This window comes from Channa argus, chromosome 20 (genome assembly GCF_033026475.1).
Source record: "Channa argus isolate prfri chromosome 20, Channa argus male v1.0, whole genome shotgun sequence".
Lineage (NCBI taxonomy): Eukaryota > Metazoa > Chordata > Actinopteri > Anabantiformes > Channidae > Channa > Channa argus.
The window spans coordinates 14,659,438-14,683,376 of record NC_090216.1 but is presented as its reverse complement, the minus strand read 5'-3'; the positions used below and the strand labels follow the sequence as shown (position 1 = coordinate 14,683,376).

The window sequence follows — 23,939 nt, the reverse complement described above, 5'->3', positions numbered from 1 at the left end:
AGTTTATATTTGTTACAGGAATAATTGGAAAATAGGTGTGTGCTCTTCCTCTGCAAGGGGAACAAAAAGATTCAGTGGCAGTAGAGAAATGAGAAGCAAGGAGACAGTTTGGTTAGCACGAAGACTGGAACTGAGGCTGTACCTGTAAATGTGTCTACATGCCTCTATGAAATCTGAACAAACTTTTGCCAAACTTTTGCCAAGTGAGGTACAAAGCAACCAAACATGGAAGTCAGGGAGGAAACGCCAAAGCAAAGATCTATGAGAAGAAATGCTTGTTTCATGTGACACAGGTGCAAGATAAGGAAAACTGGAGTTTGTGCATACAAAGTTGCGCAGTAGGCTTCGGTCTTCAACAGTTTTTTGAATATTGCCAGTGGGGCTGCAAAGTGTGCAGAGTGTGGTAGTTCGTTCCACCATGACGGAGCTAAGTTTTGCTTGGGATTATATACTGTGTGGCATAGGGACAACTAGACGTCCTTTGTTGGCAGAGTTGATGAGAGACTTCAGGTAGGAAGCTGCCGAGTTGACCACTATTATAGGAGCTTTGAAACCGATGTGGGCAGCTACTAGAAGCCAGTGTGGAGATATGACTGGTGGTGTGACGTGTGTCCTTATTGGCTGATCACAAATGAGATGTGCTGCTGCATTTTGGATCATCTGAATGGGTCTGACTGTACATGCTGATAGCCCTGTCATCAGGGCACTACAGTAGGCGAGTCAAGATATAAACAGTGCCCGCACAATGAGCCGCGTTGCATATTCAGAAAGGTAGCGTCTGATCTTTCTTAAAGTTGGTCGTCAATGATGACCCCGATTTCAGCTGGAGTCACGAATTGCTCAGTAGTAGTGTTTATGACACAGTTGAGAAGTATAAAGTTTGTATTTTACTCATGTTTTAAAAAGGTTTATGAACTTAATTAGAAAGACAGTAAATGTACAGTAAATCATTTTTGTTGGAGTAAGTTTATTTTCCCTGTTCTAGACTCACTGTAGGGTTTATGTTAGTAGACGGGTAAGTAGAGTTTTACATAAAACCTCAGCAGGTTTCTTCAATTAAAGGAACGTCTCCATAACCCACTGTTGTAAAACTTCATTCAACACTTGGAGAACAGCAGCAAGAAGAGAAGTGAAGCCCCCATAAAGTGTACAAGTCCATGGTCCCGTGCTGACCTGTCCAACAGGAAACAAGAGCCTTATCAACAGGACCAGAAGCATCCTCACCCCGTCCACACAAGCTCTTAGCAGGTCTGTCTGTGATTAAAGCTCCGAGGTGGCCTGTTAGTCTGCCAGCGTTCACCACAGCTGATGACACCACGGCCACATGCCACCTGTGAGTGAGCTACAGCACTTCTCTGCTGGTCCCACTCCCATGGTACTACACACAAACGCTTACACACTCCCACGTAGGCAGGCGGAACACAATCACACACAATCTGGAAAGTCACAACGGTTTACTGTTTTCAGACAACACCCTTCCTCATTTCACACAGCCTTACATTACTCAAGTGTTTACAGGTCTTATAAAAAGACTTAAGGCAGGGATGCATTTTAAAACACACTGTTAACCCAGTTCTCCAGGAAATAATGGTAAAAACAAATGTAGTGACTTGCCCAACTAAATAAGTCCACCGTCTCAGGGAATGTTGTTGCATTTCAAAATACAATTTGACACAGTTATCACATTGTCTTTATGATTTCCACCCGTCCATTTCTCCATTTTTTCCCCCTTATGAGCAGGATTCCACACTGACTGGACTTTAAAACTTTGGGGGACAACAATGATTGGACTAAGCAAAGAAAAGCGATTTGGTACTTTTCACTGATTGGTCCGCAGGAGCCGCATTTCATTTGCTGGGACACATGTTTGACAGCCTTTCAAATATATTCAGTTTGACTATTTCACCTGTTTAATCAACTTTATCATTAAATATTTACAAAAGGGACAAATGTCCTTTAAGGGCAGGTACGGTTGAATACACACCAATAATCTGTGGATGCAGCACTGAAGGGCATCTGAGGATTAGTGTGTGTGTGTGTGTTTGCCCACACTTCTCAGGCATGAAGCGCTGGCACGGCTCCTCTGCCCTCAACATAGATTCATTTGAACTCTCAGGACTTTGGAAGTTTGTTGACTAAATTTCTCAGCTATTTGGCTCAGATGCCAAAAAATGGCTGCCAAAAGATCACAGTTGTACTAGTTTACACACTTTCTCACTAAGTATTCCACATTATAACAGAACGAACTAACACACTAAAATGTTACTAATATCAGAGTACTAAGATTATCATTCCGCTTTGCACTTGGTGCGTTTTAATGTCTTTGAGCACATTGTTTTGTTTTTTTTCTCCTTTGGTTCCCTCTCAGCACTTTGCTCCATACAGAGCAGACATCTGTTTTAACTGAAACAAACTCTGATAAAACAAACCAAACAGCAAACAGGCAGATGACTATAGTCAACATATGGAGCCTTTGGCAGCTAAAGAGCCAGAGATCTTCAGGAGTTTAGTGTAACTTGTAAGTTTATTTGTTAAGTGCTTTAAAATAACTAGGTTGGACCATAAAATAAGAAGTATACAATAGCATGAAACGTGTTCAATGAACAGATAACAATAAATAACAGACAGAATGAAACATATAAAATGAACTGATAAAATAATGTTAAGTCAGACGGATTCAAAGGCCAATGAAAACAAGTGGGTTTAAGAAGGGATTAAAAAACAGCCAAGGATGAGGCCTGTCTAATGTGCAACGGCAAGTCGTTCCATAGCAGCTGGTCAGCTGATCTAAGCAACCGTGGTGGGACGTATGGATGCAGAAGCTCAGAGAGTTACAGTGGGGGAGCCCAATTTGAACATTTAAAAATAAATAGAAGTTTAAAATGGATCCTAAATTGCACAGGCAGCCAGTGAAATGAAGATAAAATGGAAGAAATGTGCTCATATTTTCGAATCCGGGTTACAAGACGTGCTGCAGCATCTTGGACAAGCTGCAGTCGAGAGACTGACGACGGACTTTTGCCAAGATAAAGTGCATTGCAGTAATCCAGCCTGGTGCTAACGAAGGCACGGATTGATGTTTCAAAGTGCTGCTTTGTAAGAATGGGCTTGACTCTGGCCAGCTGCCTCAGGTGAAACAAAATAGACTTGACAACAGCCCGGATCTGGCTTTCGAGCTTCAGGTAGTGGAGAACAAAAAAGAGCCAACAATGCTATAGTTGTTCTCCAACAGCTTTACATGGCAGCAGTATGGTGTGTTTCACATGTGAACTCCACACAACGTGGGGAGAAATCCACCACAGAAATTTTCCAGTAGTGTTTTCAGTGCGGATTCAGGGCGACGGGAGGCACAACAAGAAATGAACATTTAAACTGTGGGAAACTGTGCACTAAAAAACATTTTATCACTCAACTACTGTGAAAGTCAATTATTATTATTCCATTTAAATCCTCCTGACAATTTGGGACAGAGCAGCATGCAGAGACAGTGGGGCTCACTGAATAAAGTCCAGATAATGTCAGGAGCGTCTCACTCAGACATTTGTGTTCTCACATACTGTACATCCCCCTCTGGACAAAGTCAGGAGAATTTCAGGATTCCAGTGCATGTGTGAAAGAGGCTTATGTTATTTCTGTGTTTATGACTTACTGTATTTCCCCCAAGTGGGTAAAACAACAATTAGAGCAGGTTTGAAATAAAACATCACACCTACAACTTTTTCTTATTTTAGGTAGTTTGTAAGTACAGTTTGTGGTCTATCTAAGAGACACTTTGTTTTCCTTTATTGCATTCTTTAATTATTACGCTTTGAACATGTATAAATGCCTGGTTCATAAAAAAACATAAAGGCTGTTTAAATGTTACCATGGTGACAGCCTACCCCCTTAGATGTTGTAAGTTTTCTCATGTTGTTAAAACATTGTGAACTTTCATTATGTCATAACTCTTTTGTTGAAATCTGGAGGATATGTAACTGGTTATTTTTAGTGTGTATTGTCCCCCCACACTTGGAAATGCCTGACTAATCCTTTTAAAGGAGGCTGATACCAACCTCACGCCGCTTTGATAAAAGCAGCTTTGTTAAAGAGTTCAGCGATTATTTTAGTATGTGTGCTTTTCAACTGATGTTATCTTGGCCGATATGTTATCTGCATTAACGTAGCACTTGAAAACAATTACAGATGTGTGTTTTTGTACGTGTAGACTTACATCGAGGCTGATAGCATAGCAGCATAAAATGTTTTAAAATGTCAGTTATGATCCAGTAGATTTATTCGCACACTAAATATGTGTTTGGGCATGCTGGGTGTATTGATTCTGAGGCTGCTCATGTCTTTGTTGCTGTGGGTTTGAGAAGTAAAATATTATTACTGTCAATCTGCCAAATCTGTCATTTGTTTTTTTAACACTTTCCCAAGCATCTCATTTCTCTTCTGCCTCCCCTTCTACTTCTTTTGCACAATGTCAAATCCTCCTGTCCATCTCTCTGTTCCTGGATCCCCCCTCCTCTCTCTCCCAGGCTTTCTTTGCATCCCTCTTCTCAGTCCTCTGCACTCCATCCCAAGATAAACAACCTCTGTTCTGAGGCATGTCAGCTATTTGTTTAAGAGAGCTCACAAGTTTTTGGATGCTGTTCAGAGCTGTGTCCCCAAAGGGAGGCAAGATTACAAATTTAGTGCTTTTTCACAATTTGCCATGTTTTTTCTTTTTCTTGGTCTGCCCCGCTCTTTTTTTTTTTTTTTGGTCCCCAGTTCCAACTCTCTCATGATCTCCCATTTAAAACTTGGTGATTCCTGGATTTGTGAGTTTCGACGGTCTGTCATCTTTGTGTTTGACCTCCTGTTCCAACCCTTTTGACCACAGAAAGTCTTCAGATTCCTATCTTGTTTGTGAAACGCTGATTTATTTTCTATCAGGAGCTTTCAGCGGACTTCTCTGATGAACACACAAGGGAAAAACCAAGCTCGAGAACAGTTCTCATACCTTTGGCAAACTTGTGTCAGGTCTTTTTCAGAGTCTCTCTCACACACACACACACACACTTAAGTGACTCTTTGGCAAACACTCTCCGTTTGCCATTTGTTTATCACTGACATGTTTGGAAAAGCTTTTTCAGAATAACGACCTGAAGGGGACGTTTCTCTGATGACATGGATGAATGTGGTGTATTATGGTGAGGACTAGTACTTTTCTGCTTTTCTGTTTTCTCACTTTTCCTTGTGTGGTCTTTACTGTTTGGTGCCTCCAAATGTTTCAAAATTCAACTTTTATTTATTGGCTTTTTTCTTTTTGACTCCAGAATTCATTTATTTTGTTAAATTATGTGTTTACATCTTTACACATTTAAACTGGTTATTCAAGACACTTTTGTGCCTTTGAAACTTGTGACACACCAACACACACTTTCATACTCACAGACACGTAGACAAGAACATAGAGGACACACAGACGGACATCCACACCTGTGTGTAACTTGCTGGTGGCACCTGCTGACGTCTGCTTCTTTTTATATCCCTGCACATGCACACAAACAAACATTACTATATAATATATGAACATAACAACACAATGGCTGTGTTTAGACCAGGCCACCATTCCAATATGGAGATACAGATCACTGTTTTGCTTTCTCCAAGAATGATGAAGGGGTAATTATAACCAACCAGAGGGAGGAGCAGGACATATTGGTTGAGGGACCAAACTGATCTGTTCATTGGTTTCAGAGCTAAATCTTTTTCTGTGGGCATCAGTGGTGAAAACTACATTTTTATGTTTCTAACAGAATCCAAAAAGAGAGATGAAAAAAAACTGGCTCCTGCCTCACAAGTGTATGTGTGTAGGTGTATGATGGCAAACATCTGACTTGCTTGTTAACTACTCACTGTGATTTATTTTGTGTTTGAAAGCATTAATGCTGCTTCTCTGGCCTCAAGCAATTTGTCTGTGGCTTGTTGCCTCGGTGAGTCCTTCCAAGTGGATCCAATCGTGATCTTTGTCAGCTGGAGTGTGCAAATAACACGATTGATGCGATCTGTGCGATGCATCCTCTGAAATTATGCTTCCTTTAAAAATTTAGGCAATTAGAGCAGAATATTTTGTTATATACTCCGACCATTCCTGCTAAACATCATCATCTTGTTACAAAAAAATTAGCTTGTGATTTTAAAAATATAAAACCTGCTGTTAGAAAATATTCACAATTAGCTAATAAGGTAAACTGCAGCTAATCTGGGGCGATAAGTATCAAAGACTTTCAGGAGCATCAGGTCACTTCTAAAGTGGGAACCAGAGAGCAGCAGGATGAAGATGTGGGAGGAAGGTGAGGAGGGGAAGCCAGGGTTGCAAAAAACTACGTGGCAGACACAACAAGGCCGACTGGGGGGGGGGTAAGGCGTGAAGGGAGTGAATTGAAACAGGATGAATATTTCACAGACCCACTAACCTGGGAGATGTCTTTTCAGGAAATGACTTTCACACAGTGCACATGCCTCTGAAATATGTTGAAACCATTTCCAGCAACCCCAGCCCACGAAATTCAATCAATTACCAGAGTTATTTTCAAAGAAATTACTGTAAGCCAGCTGAGAACTGTAACTTCTTTTCATCAGACACATTTCCAGGTAATAAATAACACCTCCCTGAAATTATAAGTAATGTTTTGTAAAAGGTCTCCGTGCCAAATTGTGCAGCAGCATTATAGAGCTATGTACTGTAATAATGAGTGGACTTAGTTGGGTTTTCTGTGAATTTTAAAGTGCTGCCACGACTTGAGCCAATAAGTATGCATGGATTAAGCCAAAAACTGACTGGCTAATCCAACCATCAGCATACCTTGGAAGGCATTAGAAAGGCTGCTTTGACTTTTTTCATTAGTAAAAGAAGAAAAAAGTTCCCCCAAAAAATCTAACTATGCTTTTAAGTGATCCAATGTCATTTGTGTGAGCACTGGCACTAAAGGAGTTCAACCGAAATCTGTGTGGGAGAAAGAGAGAGGGAGCACCTATGTCCACTGCAAACTCCCCAGACGGACATTTGGTTCCAGACTCCTGAAAAACACAGTAGCCGCTGTTATTCTAGGAGTCAAATTAGCAGATGGGCCGTTGAAGTTTGGAGAGGCCTAATTTAAACCACTCTGGCCACTGGGGACCAGATCAGGCCACAGAAACTGGATTTACTAACTGGTACTCAGTCCCCGCTTTAATGTGCACCACTGCAATAAAAAAAGAGGATATTGCTGAGGCTGAGAATTGAAATATAATTAGGCTTGGTTTTGCTTGAAAGTGAGAATTTGTACTTCATGAAGCAGTCTGTTGGCACGCAGATGTTAAATAAGCCCAAGAATAAGTGTTTACTATTTTAGAGGGGAAAGAAATTACTAAATGTTTTCTTTATTAGTAAAGTTTGGGGACTGAGTCCTTACTCTCCGATATGACTTTGTTCGTGCTTAGGTGGGTGTAATGTGTACTGGAAATGTGCTCATGAAAGCCTCTGTGCCAGTTAATCCATTTCAGATTATTCATCACTATATTCCAACTCTAATTAAAGATTGAACTAGTTAAAGGACATTGATTAAAACTATCATATACACAAAATGACTGTAATAAAATACTTATGGACAAAAATCCTGCTTAATGCTAAGATACAAATCAGTGGCACTTTGTAAGTGTGCACACACATAACACGCGCAGCCACACACTCCATTGAAGTCCAGTAAACACAGAAAGACAAACTCTGATTAAAGGAAAATCTCTGGGATACCAATGGTCTCTGTTAAATTAGTAAGAACTCTGGCCATCCAGGCATTAATAACACACAGCTGCGTATATTTGATACAGACCGTAATGAAAAAATAAGTAGGAAAAATGCAGGACAATCGAAAGCTACCTAGAAGTCCTGAGGGCTACTCTGAATGCTACTCTTCTAGGTGGCTTTCGATTGTCCGGCATTTTTCTTACTTTTTTTTCTCCTTACCTACTATATATACATATATGTATATACATATATATCGGTTGAGCATTGGGTTAGGATGCAGAAGGCCGCGGGATCAAATCCCACCCCACCAGGTGTGGCCCCGCCCAGCCATCAAGGGCTACCTTGGTGCCAGGCTTGAACCCGGATAGAAAATGGGAGGGAAGGGCATCGGGCATAACAACGTATGTTAAATCAACATGGAGAACACGTTCCACTGTTGCGACCCCTAAAGGGAAAAGCTGAAAGCCGTTGATCCAGGGCATTGAAGTAGAAGCATGCAATGGTAATTTCTTCATCTCAAACAAGTTATTAAAAACACAACACACAACAAAACAAACAACACAACAAAAACTTGTCAGTTGTTAAGTGTCTTCTTGGTCTCATGATGTCAAAATGTGAACAGCATGATGAGAAAGGACTGTTTAAAGACAAATTGTCATTAACCCAGAACGTTTAGCGGTTGATCCATGAATCAGACATGATCCATGGATCACTCTGCTTTTGCAGTTAATGCCCTTGTTAGAGAACAGCATGTTATGTAATAAGTACTGAAACATTGAAGAGTTGCGCATGTGCATTCAAAATTTTAGAGAAGGTCAAATTATGTAATTATGCTGTAAAGGTTGCAAGTGCATATTAGGTCGAATCTGAAATTTCTCCTAAAAGTTAAATATCTTTAACTATTTGTGAGTAGTTTATCTATTTCAACCCTGTTCAACCCTGAGATCTAAATCTGGTTAAGTAAATTAATAAACATATTTCCATAAATGTCGATCTATTCCTAAATATTTTCTGCATTAATTCTAAATGCTTCATAATAATGGCCGTAAAGAAAGCACTTTAATTACTAATAAATGTTTTTGTACAATAAATATATGTGCTGGTGACAATCACCAACAAACTTCTCTTAGCTTCAGATAATTGTCCTGTTAGATCTCAGTGCTGAATTTGACGCTAGCGACCACAAAGACTGGAACATGTCATTAGGGTTAAAGGAACGGCACTCGGTTGGGTTAAATCTCAATTATCAGATAGATTCCAGTTTGTTCTTGTTACTGAGGAATCTTCCATGAACACTAACGTTACATATAAAGTTCCACAGGGCTCTGTTGTAGGACCGATACTCTTTACTTTACATGTGTCTTTTAAGCAACATTAATAGAAAACACTTGAGAAAATCCCATTGCTATATTGCTTATCTATAAAACCAGATGAACAAATAAATTAGTCAAACTGTAAGCATGCCATGTGTAGACACAGGGCTTACTCATGTCCGGTGGTCCAAAGATTATCCACTTCAGAGATCGTTGTATAACAAACATTGAACATTTTATTCAATTCCACGAACATGTTTCTCATAGCAATTCTACAGTACGGTTTCACAAATCATTTCCACCGAACAAGGTAAGAAACCGTGTACCTCCACAGCTACACACTTTCACCCACTACCTTGTTTCTCTCCACAACCTTGTGGTCAGCTCCTTCTGTTAGCTCCAGCAGCCTGTATCTTGTAGCTCCAATAGCCGTGTCTATTCTTTCCAGTAGCTGAGCTGCACAGTCTTTCGTGACCAACCTTCGATCTACATTAAAAGGCAAACTTCAAAGGCAAACACTTCAAAGGCAGCGATGCGATGTCATCGATGACATCATCAGTACGCATATACATACACTTCTTAATCTAACTAACCTTACTATATACAACATGAATAAAAACAGAGGAAACCCTGGTTGGCTCATACACTATGCCTAGAAGGGATAAAGCCCTGGATGTCCTGCAATTTCCCAATTCTAAATTCAGACCAAACTATTTTTGACCATAATATGTCCTTTAACTTGAACATAAAAAAAATCTATAGAACAGCCTTGAGATGACGTTGTTGTGAATTGGTGCTATGAATTTAATTGTACGGTATTGAAGTACTTGGAAAGTGTGTAGTGCAGAGTAGCAGAGCAGGGAGACAGAACTGCAGAGGAGAGTGGACTGTTGCTCATTGAGCTTCATGCTATCGCCTACATTGCATATTGTACCTTTAAGAAAACCTTAATTACGTTAGCATCAATAGATTCAACAGAAGCCACAAGAACTTCACAAACAGTGTTTCAGGATCTGGAGCCAATTCAGTCCCGCGTTTCAGAGCACATTCGCCCGGAACTTGAAGGCCTTAGTTTACATCAGTGAAGAACAGAATGTCAGATAAAGGCTTTTATTCACCCCAAGCAAGTTTGGAGCATGACAGTGATGTCATTCAAGCTCAGTACGCACAAACAACCGCATCTGATCATCCCCAGCAAAGTGTGTGTGAGTTGTTATGATGGCCTTTATGTTATCATCAGTTGGTTTGGATCAAGGCTTCAAAGTCTTTTTGCAGTGATTTTTTATTTATTTTTTAGATCTGTGAACAAAATGAAAGGGACATTTGCTTTATAAACTCAGGCTGCTGAAAAGGAGAGTGGCCATGCTTCAACTGCTCCAAACCTAAAAACTCCAGTTTCCCACCAAAGAAAACCAACACACTGTTGGTGTAATCACTTGCTGTTTGATATTCTATAAACCATAAAGCCTCTGTTGGAAATCCCCACCATTCCTGGTTTAGCTTTTCAAACCCCAACCCTTCTCTACTTCACCTCCTGCTCCAGTCCCCATCATTCACACACATGCATACTGTAGATGGCTCTCTCTTTCTGCATTCATCAAACTGGGATGCGTTGCTGATTAGTTTCCTGGCAGTAATGCTACCACCCACCCCCCGAGTCGAAGCCAGGTTCCTTCTGGAGAGCCTCAACCGTGGGTGGAGAGCTGTAGCCGCCAATGTTTGTTTGCACTATGTCCTTATTTCCGTGAATTCTGACCTGACAGGAAGAGTGTAGGGGAGTCGGGACAATGGGCTATTGTAAGAACACGCTTTATGTCCGTGCGAGGCTAAAACAGGAAAACACACTAAGATGGCCACATGCATACACACATACATCGTCTGAGAAACCTCAGAGGCAACTGTCATGTTGCCTGGCCTGTCTCTTAATCACGCAAACACACTCTTATGCAAACATGCCACTCTTTCAACTCCCCTGATATTATTTTTAAGCAACACTAATCTTTAATCCCCATCCTAAAGTCAGTCCAAATCCCCAATTTAACCCAAAGCCCCAATCCTAAATGTTCCCCATTTGAGTCAGAAGCAGGTAAAGACTTTTTCACTGTCCCACATCTGTTATTTGTACTAAGTATGTAACACATATATTATACTGGTATATACTGTAAATTCTCTCACATACAGTGCATAGAGAAAAACACACATTTCAAAAACAGTAACACACGACAGGTACAAACCCAACACCACATTTAAACCGATTTGTTTTAAACTGTAAAATGTCTTCCTTGTCCTCAAAGATGTGTTTTTTAAGTGGCAGGGTGACCACGAGGTTCTGAATAAATCAAACTTCTTCTATTATAGACTACATTGTTGCCTCTGAATTCTCTCCACATTTTCAGTCCTTTGCAGCAGTACAAACACATCTGGTGTTGTGCTCATTGACAGTTTGGCTCCTCTCACTGAAGAGACCATCAACCCATAAGAGCTTTGTAGGTGGGATTAAGAATGGGGACATAAAAACCTGGAGAAAAAAAAAGCTAGATCCATGGATGTGAAGCTGTTCTTACGCAGCCTTTAATATTCTTTTCAATAAAACTTTATTGTTTTGTCACATCTCATCTATCCAGATGATGGATAGATGACATTTGTCATTTGTTCTCTTCCTTTGAGAAGAGGCACATCAGTTTAGCAGTACATTGGTGTAGATAATCCCAAAATGTCTCCACCTCCACCAGCTCCACCTCAGAGTCCAAACACACAGATCACCATGTCCCAGCAGGCTCTGAGGCTGGATGATGTATAGATTCACACAGGCTGCCAAAAGAGGCAAAGGTAAGGAAAGTTGTAGAAAGAGAGGGTATTTACAGACCTGAAGGTATGTGGCAGAGCAAAGCTGTTTTCTGTGCTGCTTGTGTGTGTGTGTGTGTGTGTGTGTGTGTGTGTGTGTGTGTGTGTGTGTGTGTGGATTATCATGTCAAAGCCTGTGAATTTGAAAGTGTCAACAAAGACTCATATAAACTGTACTGTGTGTTTACTTGCTTAATCCATCAGTTAGAAACGTCCACAGCCCAGATAGATGAGAGGTCAGGACAGGAATGCATGTGACTGTGTGTGTCCTATGAGGAATGTCTGTGTCTAACTTTTGTGCTCTTTAAGAATGATTGACCTGAAAGACTGACCTTGTATGTGCTACCTTCACACACCCTCGCAAACACACACTCATGCTCATGACTCTCTCCTGCAGCGAGAACAAAAACTCTAATCATGATGCTACAGTAACTCAAAACATGCAGTACATGCTCTGTGAGTATTTGGACACAGTTGTTAACAAGCGCTGATCCAACCCAGTCTGCATCGGGTGGTGGCCTCAGTGTGATGTCGCTCACTTCACTGTAATTACTTCTCGGTGTTTGGCTCTGCAGCCTCTAAATAACTGTGTTTAGCTGCAGTGGTGGGGTTTGTAAGTGTGAAAACCTCAATGTGTGTCTGTGGAAAACCAGTTGACTAAAGTTTCTATTGTTGTATGATAAGGAAGAAACTGGTGATTGGTTAAGAGCGGGGGGGTGGGGGGGGGGGTGGGGGTGGGGGGTCTATTTCTTTGAGTAACTTGTAATGCTGTTTCGGTTTTGGAAATGTATCCATAAATGATTTTTCGTGACATTTGAAAAGTGTGGTGCTTGGTTTGCAGTACAAATAGCGGACTCACCTGAATGTTTCTGCACAAATTCCCTAACAGGATAAATGCTGTGAATCATCCAATCGATGTTAACTTCCATCTCATTCAGCCTTATCTTTTTTCACAAGCTCCTGAGGGAAATATCTGGCCTTTTACTTCCTATCACTGCACACTTACAGCAGCTAGTGTCTCATTTTGTCAGTGTATGGTTTGGTTCTGTGCAGGTAGTAAACATGGGATTGGACTTGGTTTTTTCCCTGAAACTGCCTACTGTGGCAGTGAGAGTCAAGCCAAGCAATATACTGAAGGCATTAAAACTAAGGGAACTAGACAACGGGTGATAAGTCTTTGTGGCTTTGCGCCGTATGATCTTTTACACCCTTTATAATATATACATAAAATATTGATTATAACAGCTTTGAAGTAAATGTGAGTCAACAGAAATGGAGCTTCTCAGAGCTTCTCAGTACAATTTTCAAACAGATAAAAGTGTGCTGGTACTTTTAAAACATGGCAGTGGCCACTGGCGACATATTTGATAAATAAAACTGGGGTTTGGTTGCATTGTAAATTACCAGTGCAGCAATGTCTTTTGTGCATCTTGTTTCATTCTGAAGAAACCTAAGTATTTGTAAATAAGTAATATTTTTTTTATATTCCACTCAAACTGCTAGCAACATGTCTTAGTTTATCACCGATAACTGCTTTTGAAATAGTATTTACCCGGATTTGTCCTTCAACATAGTATTTTGTGAGCTGTTTAACAAACTACCAGGTTTTACTTGAATTGTTGAGAGAACACAAGATGCCAAAATGGAAGAAGATAAGAAAATGTACAACTACTAAAGGAGGTGTTGTAGGTACAAGTGTAATGACTTTATATTATTAATTCACAGTTCTCTTCTCTTCTCTTAGCTCTTTTAGTCTTCTTGTTCCACAGTTTCTATTTCTCCTCATCTTTCCCTGCTGTTTCCTTGTGGCCCGATGCCCAGCAACCACTGGGCAGCATTCCTCATTCCGAGCCAGTGGGAAGAGAGGGATCGAAAGGGGGGAAGAAAGGGAGAAGAACAAATGGAATGAGAGAAACAGCGGGTCTCCTTATATAGAGTGAGAAGTTATATATCTGTAACTTTGCTGAGGAGGCAAGAAGCAATTTCTTCTCCAAATTGTTTGTCATTTCCAGTTTTTATATTGCACCCACAAGTCGTAAACCTCTTTGTTACAACCCTTTCACTTAAACGCACTCATTACGACACTGCCCCTCAGGCCACACAATACCCACAGGGGTCAACTAAAATACACATAGCAATGGGGAATGAGATGCCATATCTTGAAGGTAACTTATGATGCCTGCCCTGCTGCTGAGGTGCAAAAATAAAAGATTTGCTGTAAAAAGCAGAATGGACTCCACCCTGCCCTTCAGCTCTTATTTCTTCGGAGTACTTTGGTTCACGTGTCTGTGTGTGTGCATTGTGAGGTCTGCTGCAGCATGTGTGTGCAAGCAATACAGAGGATTTTTGTGTGTGTATGTGTGTTTGTGTGTGGCATCCTCTCTACTGGCAGATATAGCAGTCAGACTGTGGGTACAGAAGCTCAGCCTGCAACTCAAGCAACACTAGAATAGAAGAGCCACGAATACAGACCTTATTCTTTCATTTTCTCTTACCTCTGTATTTTTCCCCCCATCTCTTTGAAATTCATGAACACACTCGGCTGATGTTTTAATTAAATTGCTCTTGCTTGTTAAATTTTTTTATTGAACAAGACCAGCATTGAATTTACTGATTACAGATTTACAGATGCTGACTGATTATTTATATATTTACCTTAAAAAAAGAAAAGAAAAAGCCTTTTGATTATGATTGTGATTCGGATTACAATTTTGTGAGATGTTGATCTTTACTTCACCTGATAACAGTAACAAACTGGAATTGTGTGTTGTATGACATAAAGATTACCAATAAACATCTTTGCATAGGCCATTAGAGTCTAAGGGTGAACACATTACCCTCCCTTTGCTGGCACCACCAAGCAACCTGTCCCAGTGGAGCTGTTCAGTCAGTGTGGGTTTTTATTTGTCAGTTCCAATGCCTGCCACTCAGCCAGAATAAATGAAGATAAAATGGGAGACTGAGGATCCATTTTTGCAGAAGATATTGTGGAAATCACCTTAAACCAGGACGTTGGTGTCTTGAATAAAATTGGAGATTCGTATGTAATGCAAACGTACGCACCAAGATACTGATGGCAAACACAGAAACAATGTCTTCATTTTTAGCTCGGCTTTGGAAGGCCATGGAGTCAACCATTTCCCACAGACAGCACCCATCATTCTGAGGGAAACTGAGTTCAATGGGAAATCATCAGTTGGCTATTCACTAGCCTTCTGCTTATCCGTTTGGCAGGACTAGTCTAACCAAAGATATCTGGAAGTATTTACAATGTTGTATAATTAGCTCAATGGCTGCTTAAGGCTGCAGTGGAAAATTTCCGTACCATAATGTAATGACAGAAAGAGGAGAAGAAACGGCTGGACAAGCACTTAAAAACACGGGCACACAATGCAACAAAAGCAGCTAATACCACACATTTTAGGAGAACTGGAGAATGGAAAGGCATTTCCATATTCCCATTCGAGTTCTTCTTCACAGTATGACTAACAAGGAGTTTAGAAGTGTGTGTTTTGTTTAGTCTTTAGCTTCTTTGGGTTGTTACCTTTGACCCACCCAGGATACTTCTAAAAAACATCAGACATGTTTATCTAAACTAAGTCAACGATACGAGGACCAGGACCAGCCTCCTCATTATTCAAACTCCCTCCATCAGTAGCCAAACTCTGCTAAAAGGAGACTTAATTTCTGTCAGTGCAGAGTCAAACAAGCTGGACAGGCATTTCCTGTGGGTGGGACCTGAAAGTGGAGACATTCTTGGGCTAGGTACCTCCACTTCCTGTCTCTGTTAACACACCACTAACAGTGATACTGCCTAGACCTGCTTCTGCTTACCTATTTACGCTCTTGTTATCCACACTGCATGTAGCAGTAGATTAAGTTCAAATTCCAAGATAACTAATGTTGCGTGCAAACATATGATTAAGAATTGCAAGGTCAAAGACTGCACAAATAATGGAGGGAACAAAATATTACTGTGAACACACTGAGAAAGAGAAGTATGACAGAAATGTAATAATTACCTCCCGCCCCCACTCACACACACAATCTTTCCTATTACCATGGTAACTCATGCCTTTTACTCACATGTGCAGACGCATTACACAATGTGTTTAAAATAACATTATTCAACATAAATAACATTCAAAGATTAAACTCCAAAGAGGTTATATTTGCACTATTTTATTTTCAGTCACAATGCAGCGAACCCATTTCTGTGCCATCTCTGACCATTTTCTCAACTGCATTCAGTTAAAAACTGTATTTACAGACCTCTAATGTGTTCCTGTATGTATGCATGCATGTTTATTTGCACCATGGGACATTAAGCAGGTGTGACAGGCAGTTGCTGCCCTCCCAGGGGTCAACAGCTGCACTAATTTAAAAAGTAGTGAGACTTCGATATGGATGAAGAGAATTTCATAGTATGTGTTTGTAGGGGATTCTTTCACATGTGTAAAAACATGTTATGGCACAATGTTCTCCTGGCTTATGCATTGATAATGTTTAAAAGAGATCCTACACAAATGATCTCAGGTCACATATGCAGCTATATTTCTCAATATTTATGATTATAAATAGACACGCTCTACGTTTCATCCATTTTACACTACATCAGACAGCAGCTAGTTTCTTTTATTATGTATTTCCAAGAACAAATAAGAAAATAAAAAAATATGGGTCAACTAAAGGCATGTACATTTGGGGGGCAAATTAAAGTTACCTTTAACTGTCCTGTGATGCCAGAGAAATGTGAATGCCAGATAGAAAAAAGGTAATTATGTTTACAATTTTCTGTTTTTATTCAAGAAATTTGATCCTCCTGCATTCTTTGACACCAAACACACATTAGGTTGATGTTGTATTTGTGTGTTCTTGCTGCCCCCTAATGGTTCACTGCGAGTGTGCCCACTCCTCACAAGTAAAATAAAGCCTGTCAACAATCACATTTATTCAACTCATTTTCATTCAGAATTATAACTGTATTTAAGATATGTGCATTGTGATCAGCAACCAGCAACAAAAACAATTCTGGGTATGTTTAAGCTCCGCCATCCTTGAACTCATCCCTACGTAAACATGTAAAGCTGTTTACAGACGTCTGGGTTGTAGCTTTGCAGAGGTTAGTTTAGCAGTGTCATTTTATCAGTAATGGTGCTTCCTATTGTTTCTCATAAAGGGAATAAAGAAGTTCAATCTGCTCAGCATACTCAAATCCTGGCCTGTGAGAAAAGGAAATAACATTTGAGATCACACCAAATGGTCACGGACTAAACCATGTGGCAGCAACTATGGCTTTGAAAGGCAATAATGATTTAAATTAAATCTCCTACCTTACACACTGACAACTAAATTCCATAAGACACACATACCATATTAATACTTTGTGATTTAGTTAAATTTCTTTTACTATTTTATAGTTTTATATATTTTTTTACAGACAGATTCCTTATGCCTTTAGTTATCTCACCGTCCAGGTGTCTCTAAGATCAGAGGGATGTTGTCCAATCTGGACTCATTGACAATGTCTCGGAATGCAGAGATTCCAATTTGACCTTTGCCGATGTCTTCGTGGCGATCAAGATTGCAGCCCACTTTACCTGCAAACCACAAAAACAAAGTTCATAAACTGACATTAAATGTTGTATAACTCCAAAAACAGAAACTGTGAGCAAGTTCTTAAAGAATCGTCTTTGTTTTAGCTGTACCTTTGGAGTCATTGAGATGGATGGCTCTAAGATATTGAAGCCCCACTTCCTGATCAAACTCACTGAGCATGTTCTTTACTCCTCCCACTGCAGCCAGGTCATATCCTGCCAAGACAGGAAACAACAAGCCAGGACAAACATAAACAACACTTGGACCCCCAACAGCAGTTTTAATATCATCAGGCATTGCAAATGTCTATTTCAAATTTGAGGAAACCTTGTTTCAAGCTTTGATATCAATTAAATTTTTGGTTTACAACATTAAGTATGAATTGTGAACAATGAACTTTGAGTGTATCAGTCCTCACTCACCTGCCGCAAAGGCATGACAGGTATCCAGACACACTCCAACTCTAGTCTGGTCTCTTACTTTGTCTATGATGCTCTTTAGCTCAGAGAATTTACCGCCCACTGTGCTGCCCTGACCACTCATATTCTCCAACACTGAAAAAAAAAAAAGCACTATCAGTATGACACACCAATTCAAACATGGTGTTCCCCCACAACACTCGCTACATATACAAGAATGACTTGACCCCTGTTGTTAATTCCTCGGCCACAGGCAGAGAGTGGTTTTGCAACAGCTTCAGCATTTCTGCAGGCAGTGCACAACAACAAATTCTTGTCATTTATTATTTGGAGTACAAACAATTGGTCGATGCTGTGAAATATAAGCAATTCAACAACAGCCTTTGATCAGCTTTCTAAATATAAAGTCATGTATTAATAAAGAAAATAAATAATACATCTATAATAAATAAATACAAAAAATTTCAAGTCAACTGGTATATGAGATGGTGATTCCACATGAAAAAATGTTACGTATGACACAATTGTAATATTTTTGAGTTGTGGTTAGTAAAATATTAATCCTCCTGAGAGCGGAAAAAACATATTGAAGGCCTAATTTGGTTAGTTATATGCATAACAATCAATGCCAATAATTGTCCTTTTTAGTGACACAAGTTTAAAGTTTGTGTACATTGGATTTCACTGGTATAGGTTTAGTGTTGGGGGAGTCTATGAGCCAACATTTGCTGTGTTTCAATCCTCTACAAAACCAATCTTGTATTTTTTTTTTAAACATAATTTTCAAACTTAACTGAAACTGAAGCATAATTAACATATTTATGCATGTTCCTGTTTTGCCTCTAAGTTCCTGTCTGTGCTGTCTTTCCTGGAAACACATTTTCACTGTAATACAGTGATTACAAGACCTATGGTTACAGCTGACACACGCTACTATTTATGACTAGTAATGATGACTTTATGACTGTCTTTGTAAAACTATTTTACAGTCGTTTCTTCAATAGCTGCACATGCATATCACATGGCAAAATTACATATCATAAACCATTTATAACGCAGAGCTAAACACATTTAAACAGATTTCTTTAATACACAGGATAGGCCATAAAAAGCACGTAACAATTTCTAAATAACCAATTTTCTGCTCCTTCAATATACTACGTAAACACTACATAGTACTAGGTGTTTGTCCACCTGTAACCACAGACGGTACTTGCTGGTGTGCATGGTTAATGGCTCCCGCTATCTTGTCCACACACTGGTCAGTGGTGATGGAGCCCAGTGAGGAACCAGGGTGGAAGTTGTAGAGGTTGAGGCCCAGGATACTGCAGCGGTTGAGCTCATCAACCAGCAGGGCCTGGCTCTTCTCAAACACGTCTAGGTGCAACAAGATGAACAAACCAGAGGAAGTTGTCAGAAGAGCAGACAAGACACAGCTGAAAAAGATGAAATAATCATTATTGAGACAATGGATGTTAATGTGTGTGAGACCCGAAGGGGAAAAAAAAAAGTCAAGGACAGAATTTGCCCCAGAGCATAAGTCACCCTCTTTAGGAGATCCACAGTTCATGAGGTAGGACCCGTGAGGCAGGATGTGAGCTGGGTCAAATCCCTGTAGGGAACATTGCTCCCGAAACTTGCCAGCAGCAGTCAGGTCCAGTGCAGGTCTCTTCCATGTTCGCTGAGAGCCCAGAAACAAGGCAAAACTGCTGCCTCCTATCTCTGTGCAAGCACCCACTGCTTTCCATATCCCACCTGAGAACACAGAAAGAGAACATAAGACACTTTGATTAAGTTTATATATTAAATTACTTAAGGAGATGACATTAGGGTCTAACCTTGAATACCAACATGAGCTCCAATGTATTTCTTGTTTCCACGGTCCTTCCTCTTCCTGTCATCTCTCTCCTCAGCATCCTTCTCCTCGCTGTCCCCTGGACCCTCTCCTCCTAAAGCCTCCTCGGTTTTCCTTTTCCTTGCTCCTGTCTTTCTCGGACCCATGCTAGCAAAAGAAATGTTCGAAGAGCTCTTATGGATTGCAAATACCTGCCAACGGTTGACCGTTTTCTAATGATGACGGCAATTGTTACTCGTGTATATGCGTTTGTGAGATGGACTGACTCAAGAGGAGTTTGCAATATCGTTAGGTTTGACTGTCAAAAGTTTAACAAGGTCAAAAAGCGTTTTTTATGCATCCCTCCGAGTAGGAACCAGCCAGTCACAGGGCTTCCACGCAGCTGCCACTTGCTGGCCATTGGAGGCGCTTCATGCTGAGCAGCAAAATGGCCGCCCGTCAACCGACTGACTACACAGCGCTTTGAAATTTAAATTCTTCTGCACATTAGGGTTTATACTATTACAACGTTAGTACTTATTTACAAACCAGTAGCTTACTGCTCGTACAGTTTCATTATATGCCACTTACTTGACTATCCGCTCAGGCTTCGCTGTTCTTGTAGCCTCGACGAATGCCTCAAAAAGCTAAAAAAAAATTGCACTGAAGCACTTTAGCTAAGCTGGCTAGCGCGCTAGCTTTTCTTCGTATGTGATTCCCGAGGTGAGTAACGTTAGCTTGATATGTGTGTGATGTTTGAAATGGTATGTCATCAATTATATGCACGCAAAATGCAAAACGTCTGTGTGACTCCTTCAAAAATGCTACTGGTTGTATCGTTGGGTAACTTAGCAAACCTAGCTAACGATCACTAGCATTAGCGCCGATGTAGCAATATTCTTGAGTTAGCAGAGCCCGTTGTGTGGCTCAATGCTCGGTGTTTGTGTTGTAAAAGACCGTTGTGTACCCGTAACAAAGTAGATAGCTCGTTGATTTTGTTAACTAGGTAATGGGGGCACACGTATTTTACAAGCTCCTACCGCTAGTATTAGCTTTAAAGATATGTTTTACCCAGCAACTGCTATTAAAGGTGTCCATTGTAAAACGCTCTTAGGACAGGGAATAAGGCGATTTGCTGTTTCCGTTTGCTATGTTAATAGTTCAGCTTAAGCAATTTAACATCTGTCTTTGATTTTCGAGAAAGCTTTTCAATTCACGCCTCTGGTTTCCCAATGTTGTAGCTTTACCGATTGCTAGCTAAAATGCCTATGAGCCTGGTACAAGGTTGACAGGACAACAGGTAACATTAGCTGGTGTTGCTTACTTCGCCGGATTGAAGGGTTGACTGCACATCTAACAAACCGCTCATAATGATCACTCTATCTTATAATCAGGCTTTGTGGTCGGTCAGGCCAGAAATACACTGGGTGGGATGTTAGCTTCGTTTGGATCTACGAGTCTTTCCTGTTGGAAATGCTACGGCACTAGGCAAAAACGAAACTTAATTAAACACAGGCAGCCAGGCCTTAGCAGTCCAATAAGCTGTATTTTGGCATGGTAACGTAATCTTAAATGTGTCGTGGGCCTTCGGTTATTAACATATTCTAATATTCTGCCGTCTTAAAAATACTGCTTTCGTGGCTAATGTAACGTTGTAGTTGAGTGACGTTTTCTCAGTATGAGTGTCTGTTACAGCCAGGGTAAATGAACAGTAGATGTCTATCTGACATTGGTATGGCGTTTGTTTTTTAGGAAAGAAATTATTGAGTCAATACCCAACCTTTTAAAATAACATTGCAGTCTATCAATACTGAGGTAACAAAAAAACAAAATGTAAGTTGGGTTTGCCCAGAGCCTGCCTTGTGTTCCTACTTCAGGGATCTCGGTGACAATGACATTTGTTGTTCTTGGATTGCACCCTGTTTCTCACAGCCCTTAAAGAGCCTAAAGCTGAGATTTGCTAAAACTCCATCCCAGAACCAGTTAAATAACTGATCGAAAACTTTCACTTGGTTGACTTGTTGCCGTTGCCACAGCCAGATGCAGGCTCAGTAAGTCTGATGACAAAACCAGTTGAAATCAGGCCTCTTGTAAATTCTCTAAATTGGTTGAACCTACTAGTGTGATCAGCTACAACTGTATTTTGTGTGTTTTTCTGATAGGGATAATTACTATATTCGTTGACCACAAGTCAAAATGTATTCTTAGCTTTAGCATCTGATGGCTGATTCATCCAATCAAGCATGCAGTCCCTTTTTACTTGCAGACATGGATGCAGGCTCTCACGACCACATAGGAACTATAATGTTGTATTTTTCAGTTGATTTTGTTTTTCTATAGCTGTTATTTTCTATTTGTCTGTGTTTTTACAGCACTCATTTACAACAATGGCTACACAGAAATACACTCAGTAATTTTTAACTGGTGAAGGTGTGACTCCTTTTTTTACTCTAGAAGAAGGAGTATCAGGACAGGAGCGGTAGTTCATGGAAGACAAGAAAAGGAAAAAAGACGACAAAAGGAAAAGGGACGCCTCTCAGAAGGTGAGTATGTTAATCTCGACAGTTGATTAAATCTCCTCAGTATTAGTCTTTGGCCAGCAATATATTTAAATAAATTTGAATCTTCAATTAAAAACATAAAGATTTGCCACCCTAATGACTTGTGAGGTCCAACTAGGCTGGATACCATTTATATAAACATGTTCTAGCCCCATTTTCAGAAGACAGTAAACATTGAAGAAATTACACTGTATTTTGTTAGGAGTGTATTGTTGGACCTTTTATCTTAAGCTGTGCTTATTCACCGTTGTGTTGCTGTTCAGTTAAGATTTTTCCATATTACTATTTTCTATTTTGTTAAAGCTGTAAAGACAGCCAAGTAAAACCAGAACCTCATGCTCTGCTCTGCTCTACTCTACTCTGCTACACTTCGCTATACATTTGTGCAGTATGCAGTAAGCTTTTGTGCACTGCGCGTAAGAAGCAATATGAAATTACAAAACATTTGAGAGCCCCAAAACCTGGAAACAATTGAAAAATACCTGGAAATTCACTGAATGGTGAGCTTTGTTAAACAACTTTCAAAAGCAAAAAACTGCACTGCTGCCAGTGCTTTGTAGTGAGTCTGGGTCACAGAAGTTGAGCTGCACTTCTCCACATTAAATGTTGGAACTTATTTCTACAAAAATGTTTAAAGATTACATGTTGTAACTCTAACAAATGGCTCAACAGAATAAAACAATGAACCCATGAGCGATCAGGTCACATCATGTTCAGACATGTCTGTAATAACAGCTGGACAGAGAGAAGTGAACACAAAGAATAGGAGATATAGTTCTTCAGATGCTAAAACTAGCTACTTTGTGAACCTTGTTAAAATCTCAAATGTTTCAATCTCAGTAGTTCGTACTAGATGGAAAGAAATCCAGAAGAATGCAAGGCTTTTTTTTAATGGTCAGATTGCATTAAGAAATATCCTCTTATTTTATGACCGGATAATTGTTATGTCAAGCAAAACCATGAAATTGATACCCATTTCATCTAATTACATGATAACACAGGCTGTGATGTCAAGCACTTTTGTTTTTATTACATTTTGGCTCAAACTTATTTTTAGGGTGAGGCAGAGTGAATTCAGCATTGAATGTTCTAAAATGGACTTAGTTTGCATTAAGTACAAATCTGTAAGATTACACAGACCTAGGATGAGTTTTGAGAATTGTGTTCTATGGAAATGTTAAATGGGACTAATGGGAATAAACCATATGGTTGCAATTCAGTTCAAAAAATGTTTGGATTACTTGTATTAGTATCAGGAGGATACAGCAAGTCACAACAGCTACAGGATCTTGAGTGGGGGATGGTATAGTTATTATCCGGGCACACCTAGATTCAGCATAATTTTCTTTTGCCTTTAAACCACAATCACAGATTCTGTCTTGTATACAGTTGTTTTAGCTTTCTTTTTCATCTTTTCTCAGCTGTTTTTGTTTTGTTATTCATTCACATCTGCATGAATTAAATTTTTTTTCATGTAGGGCTAACTTATATTCTACTTAATGCTTATGCTTAATGCTTATTTACTTAATGCTTTTTCCTTTTTGTTTCAGGTTACAGAACAAAAAAACAAAGGTAAGCAGCACATCAAAATGATAGAAGCTAAATTTTTATTTGCCT

General features: G+C 39.9%; 2 protein-coding genes across 5 annotated transcripts in view; one reads left to right on the top strand and one right to left on the bottom strand.

Moving 5' to 3' along the window:
* Positions 1–14,456: 14,456 nt before the first annotated feature.
* On the bottom strand, positions 14,457–21,230 carry si:ch211-141o9.10 (probable endonuclease 4). Of its 2 annotated transcripts, none has more exons than XM_067487273.1 (8): positions 21,086–21,230; positions 19,766–19,929; positions 19,473–19,682; positions 19,122–19,304; positions 17,931–18,062; positions 17,619–17,723; positions 17,381–17,510; positions 14,457–17,132 (listed from the first exon to the last, which is right to left on the bottom strand). In XM_067487273.1, the coding sequence occupies exons 1-8, from the start codon at positions 21,112–21,114 to the stop codon at positions 17,072–17,074; spliced, it is 1,014 nt and encodes a 337-aa protein (XP_067343374.1). In that variant the 5' UTR covers positions 21,115–21,230; the 3' UTR covers positions 14,457–17,071. The 2 variants fall into 2 exon arrangements, with proteins under 2 accessions (XP_067343374.1, XP_067343375.1); XM_067487274.1 differs by lacking the exon at positions 21,086–21,230 and adding an exon at positions 20,353–20,493 and having other exon boundaries at positions 14,459–17,132.
* The window catches only part of tnrc6ba (trinucleotide repeat containing adaptor 6Ba), a 23,136-nt gene continuing 19,540 nt past the window's right edge, over positions 20,344–23,939 (top strand). For all 3 annotated transcript variants that reach the window (XM_067487270.1, XM_067487269.1, XM_067487268.1), the window contains exons 1-3: positions 20,344–20,484; positions 22,216–22,304; positions 23,873–23,894. In XM_067487270.1, the coding sequence (XP_067343371.1) occupies positions 22,248–22,304; positions 23,873–23,894 (79 nt within the window). In that variant the 5' untranslated portion in view covers positions 20,344–20,484; positions 22,216–22,247. The remainder of the gene's footprint in view (positions 20,485–22,215; positions 22,305–23,872; positions 23,895–23,939) is intronic.

What these genes read in the sequence shown, in the direction of transcription:
- si:ch211-141o9.10 (XM_067487273.1), bottom strand. Translation starts at nt 21,114, where the DNA reads ATGTGCAGTCAACCCTTCAATCCGGCGAA. An exon ending in AGCTCATGTTGGTATTCAAG is followed by an intron (nt 19,683 to 19,765) that starts GTTAGACCCTAA and finishes CTGTGTTCTCAG; the next exon opens with GTGGGATATGGAAAGCAGTG. An exon ending in CTGTGGATCTCCTAAAGAGG is followed by an intron (nt 19,305 to 19,472) that starts GTGACTTATGCT and finishes TGTTGCACCTAG; the next exon opens with ACGTGTTTGAGAAGAGCCAG.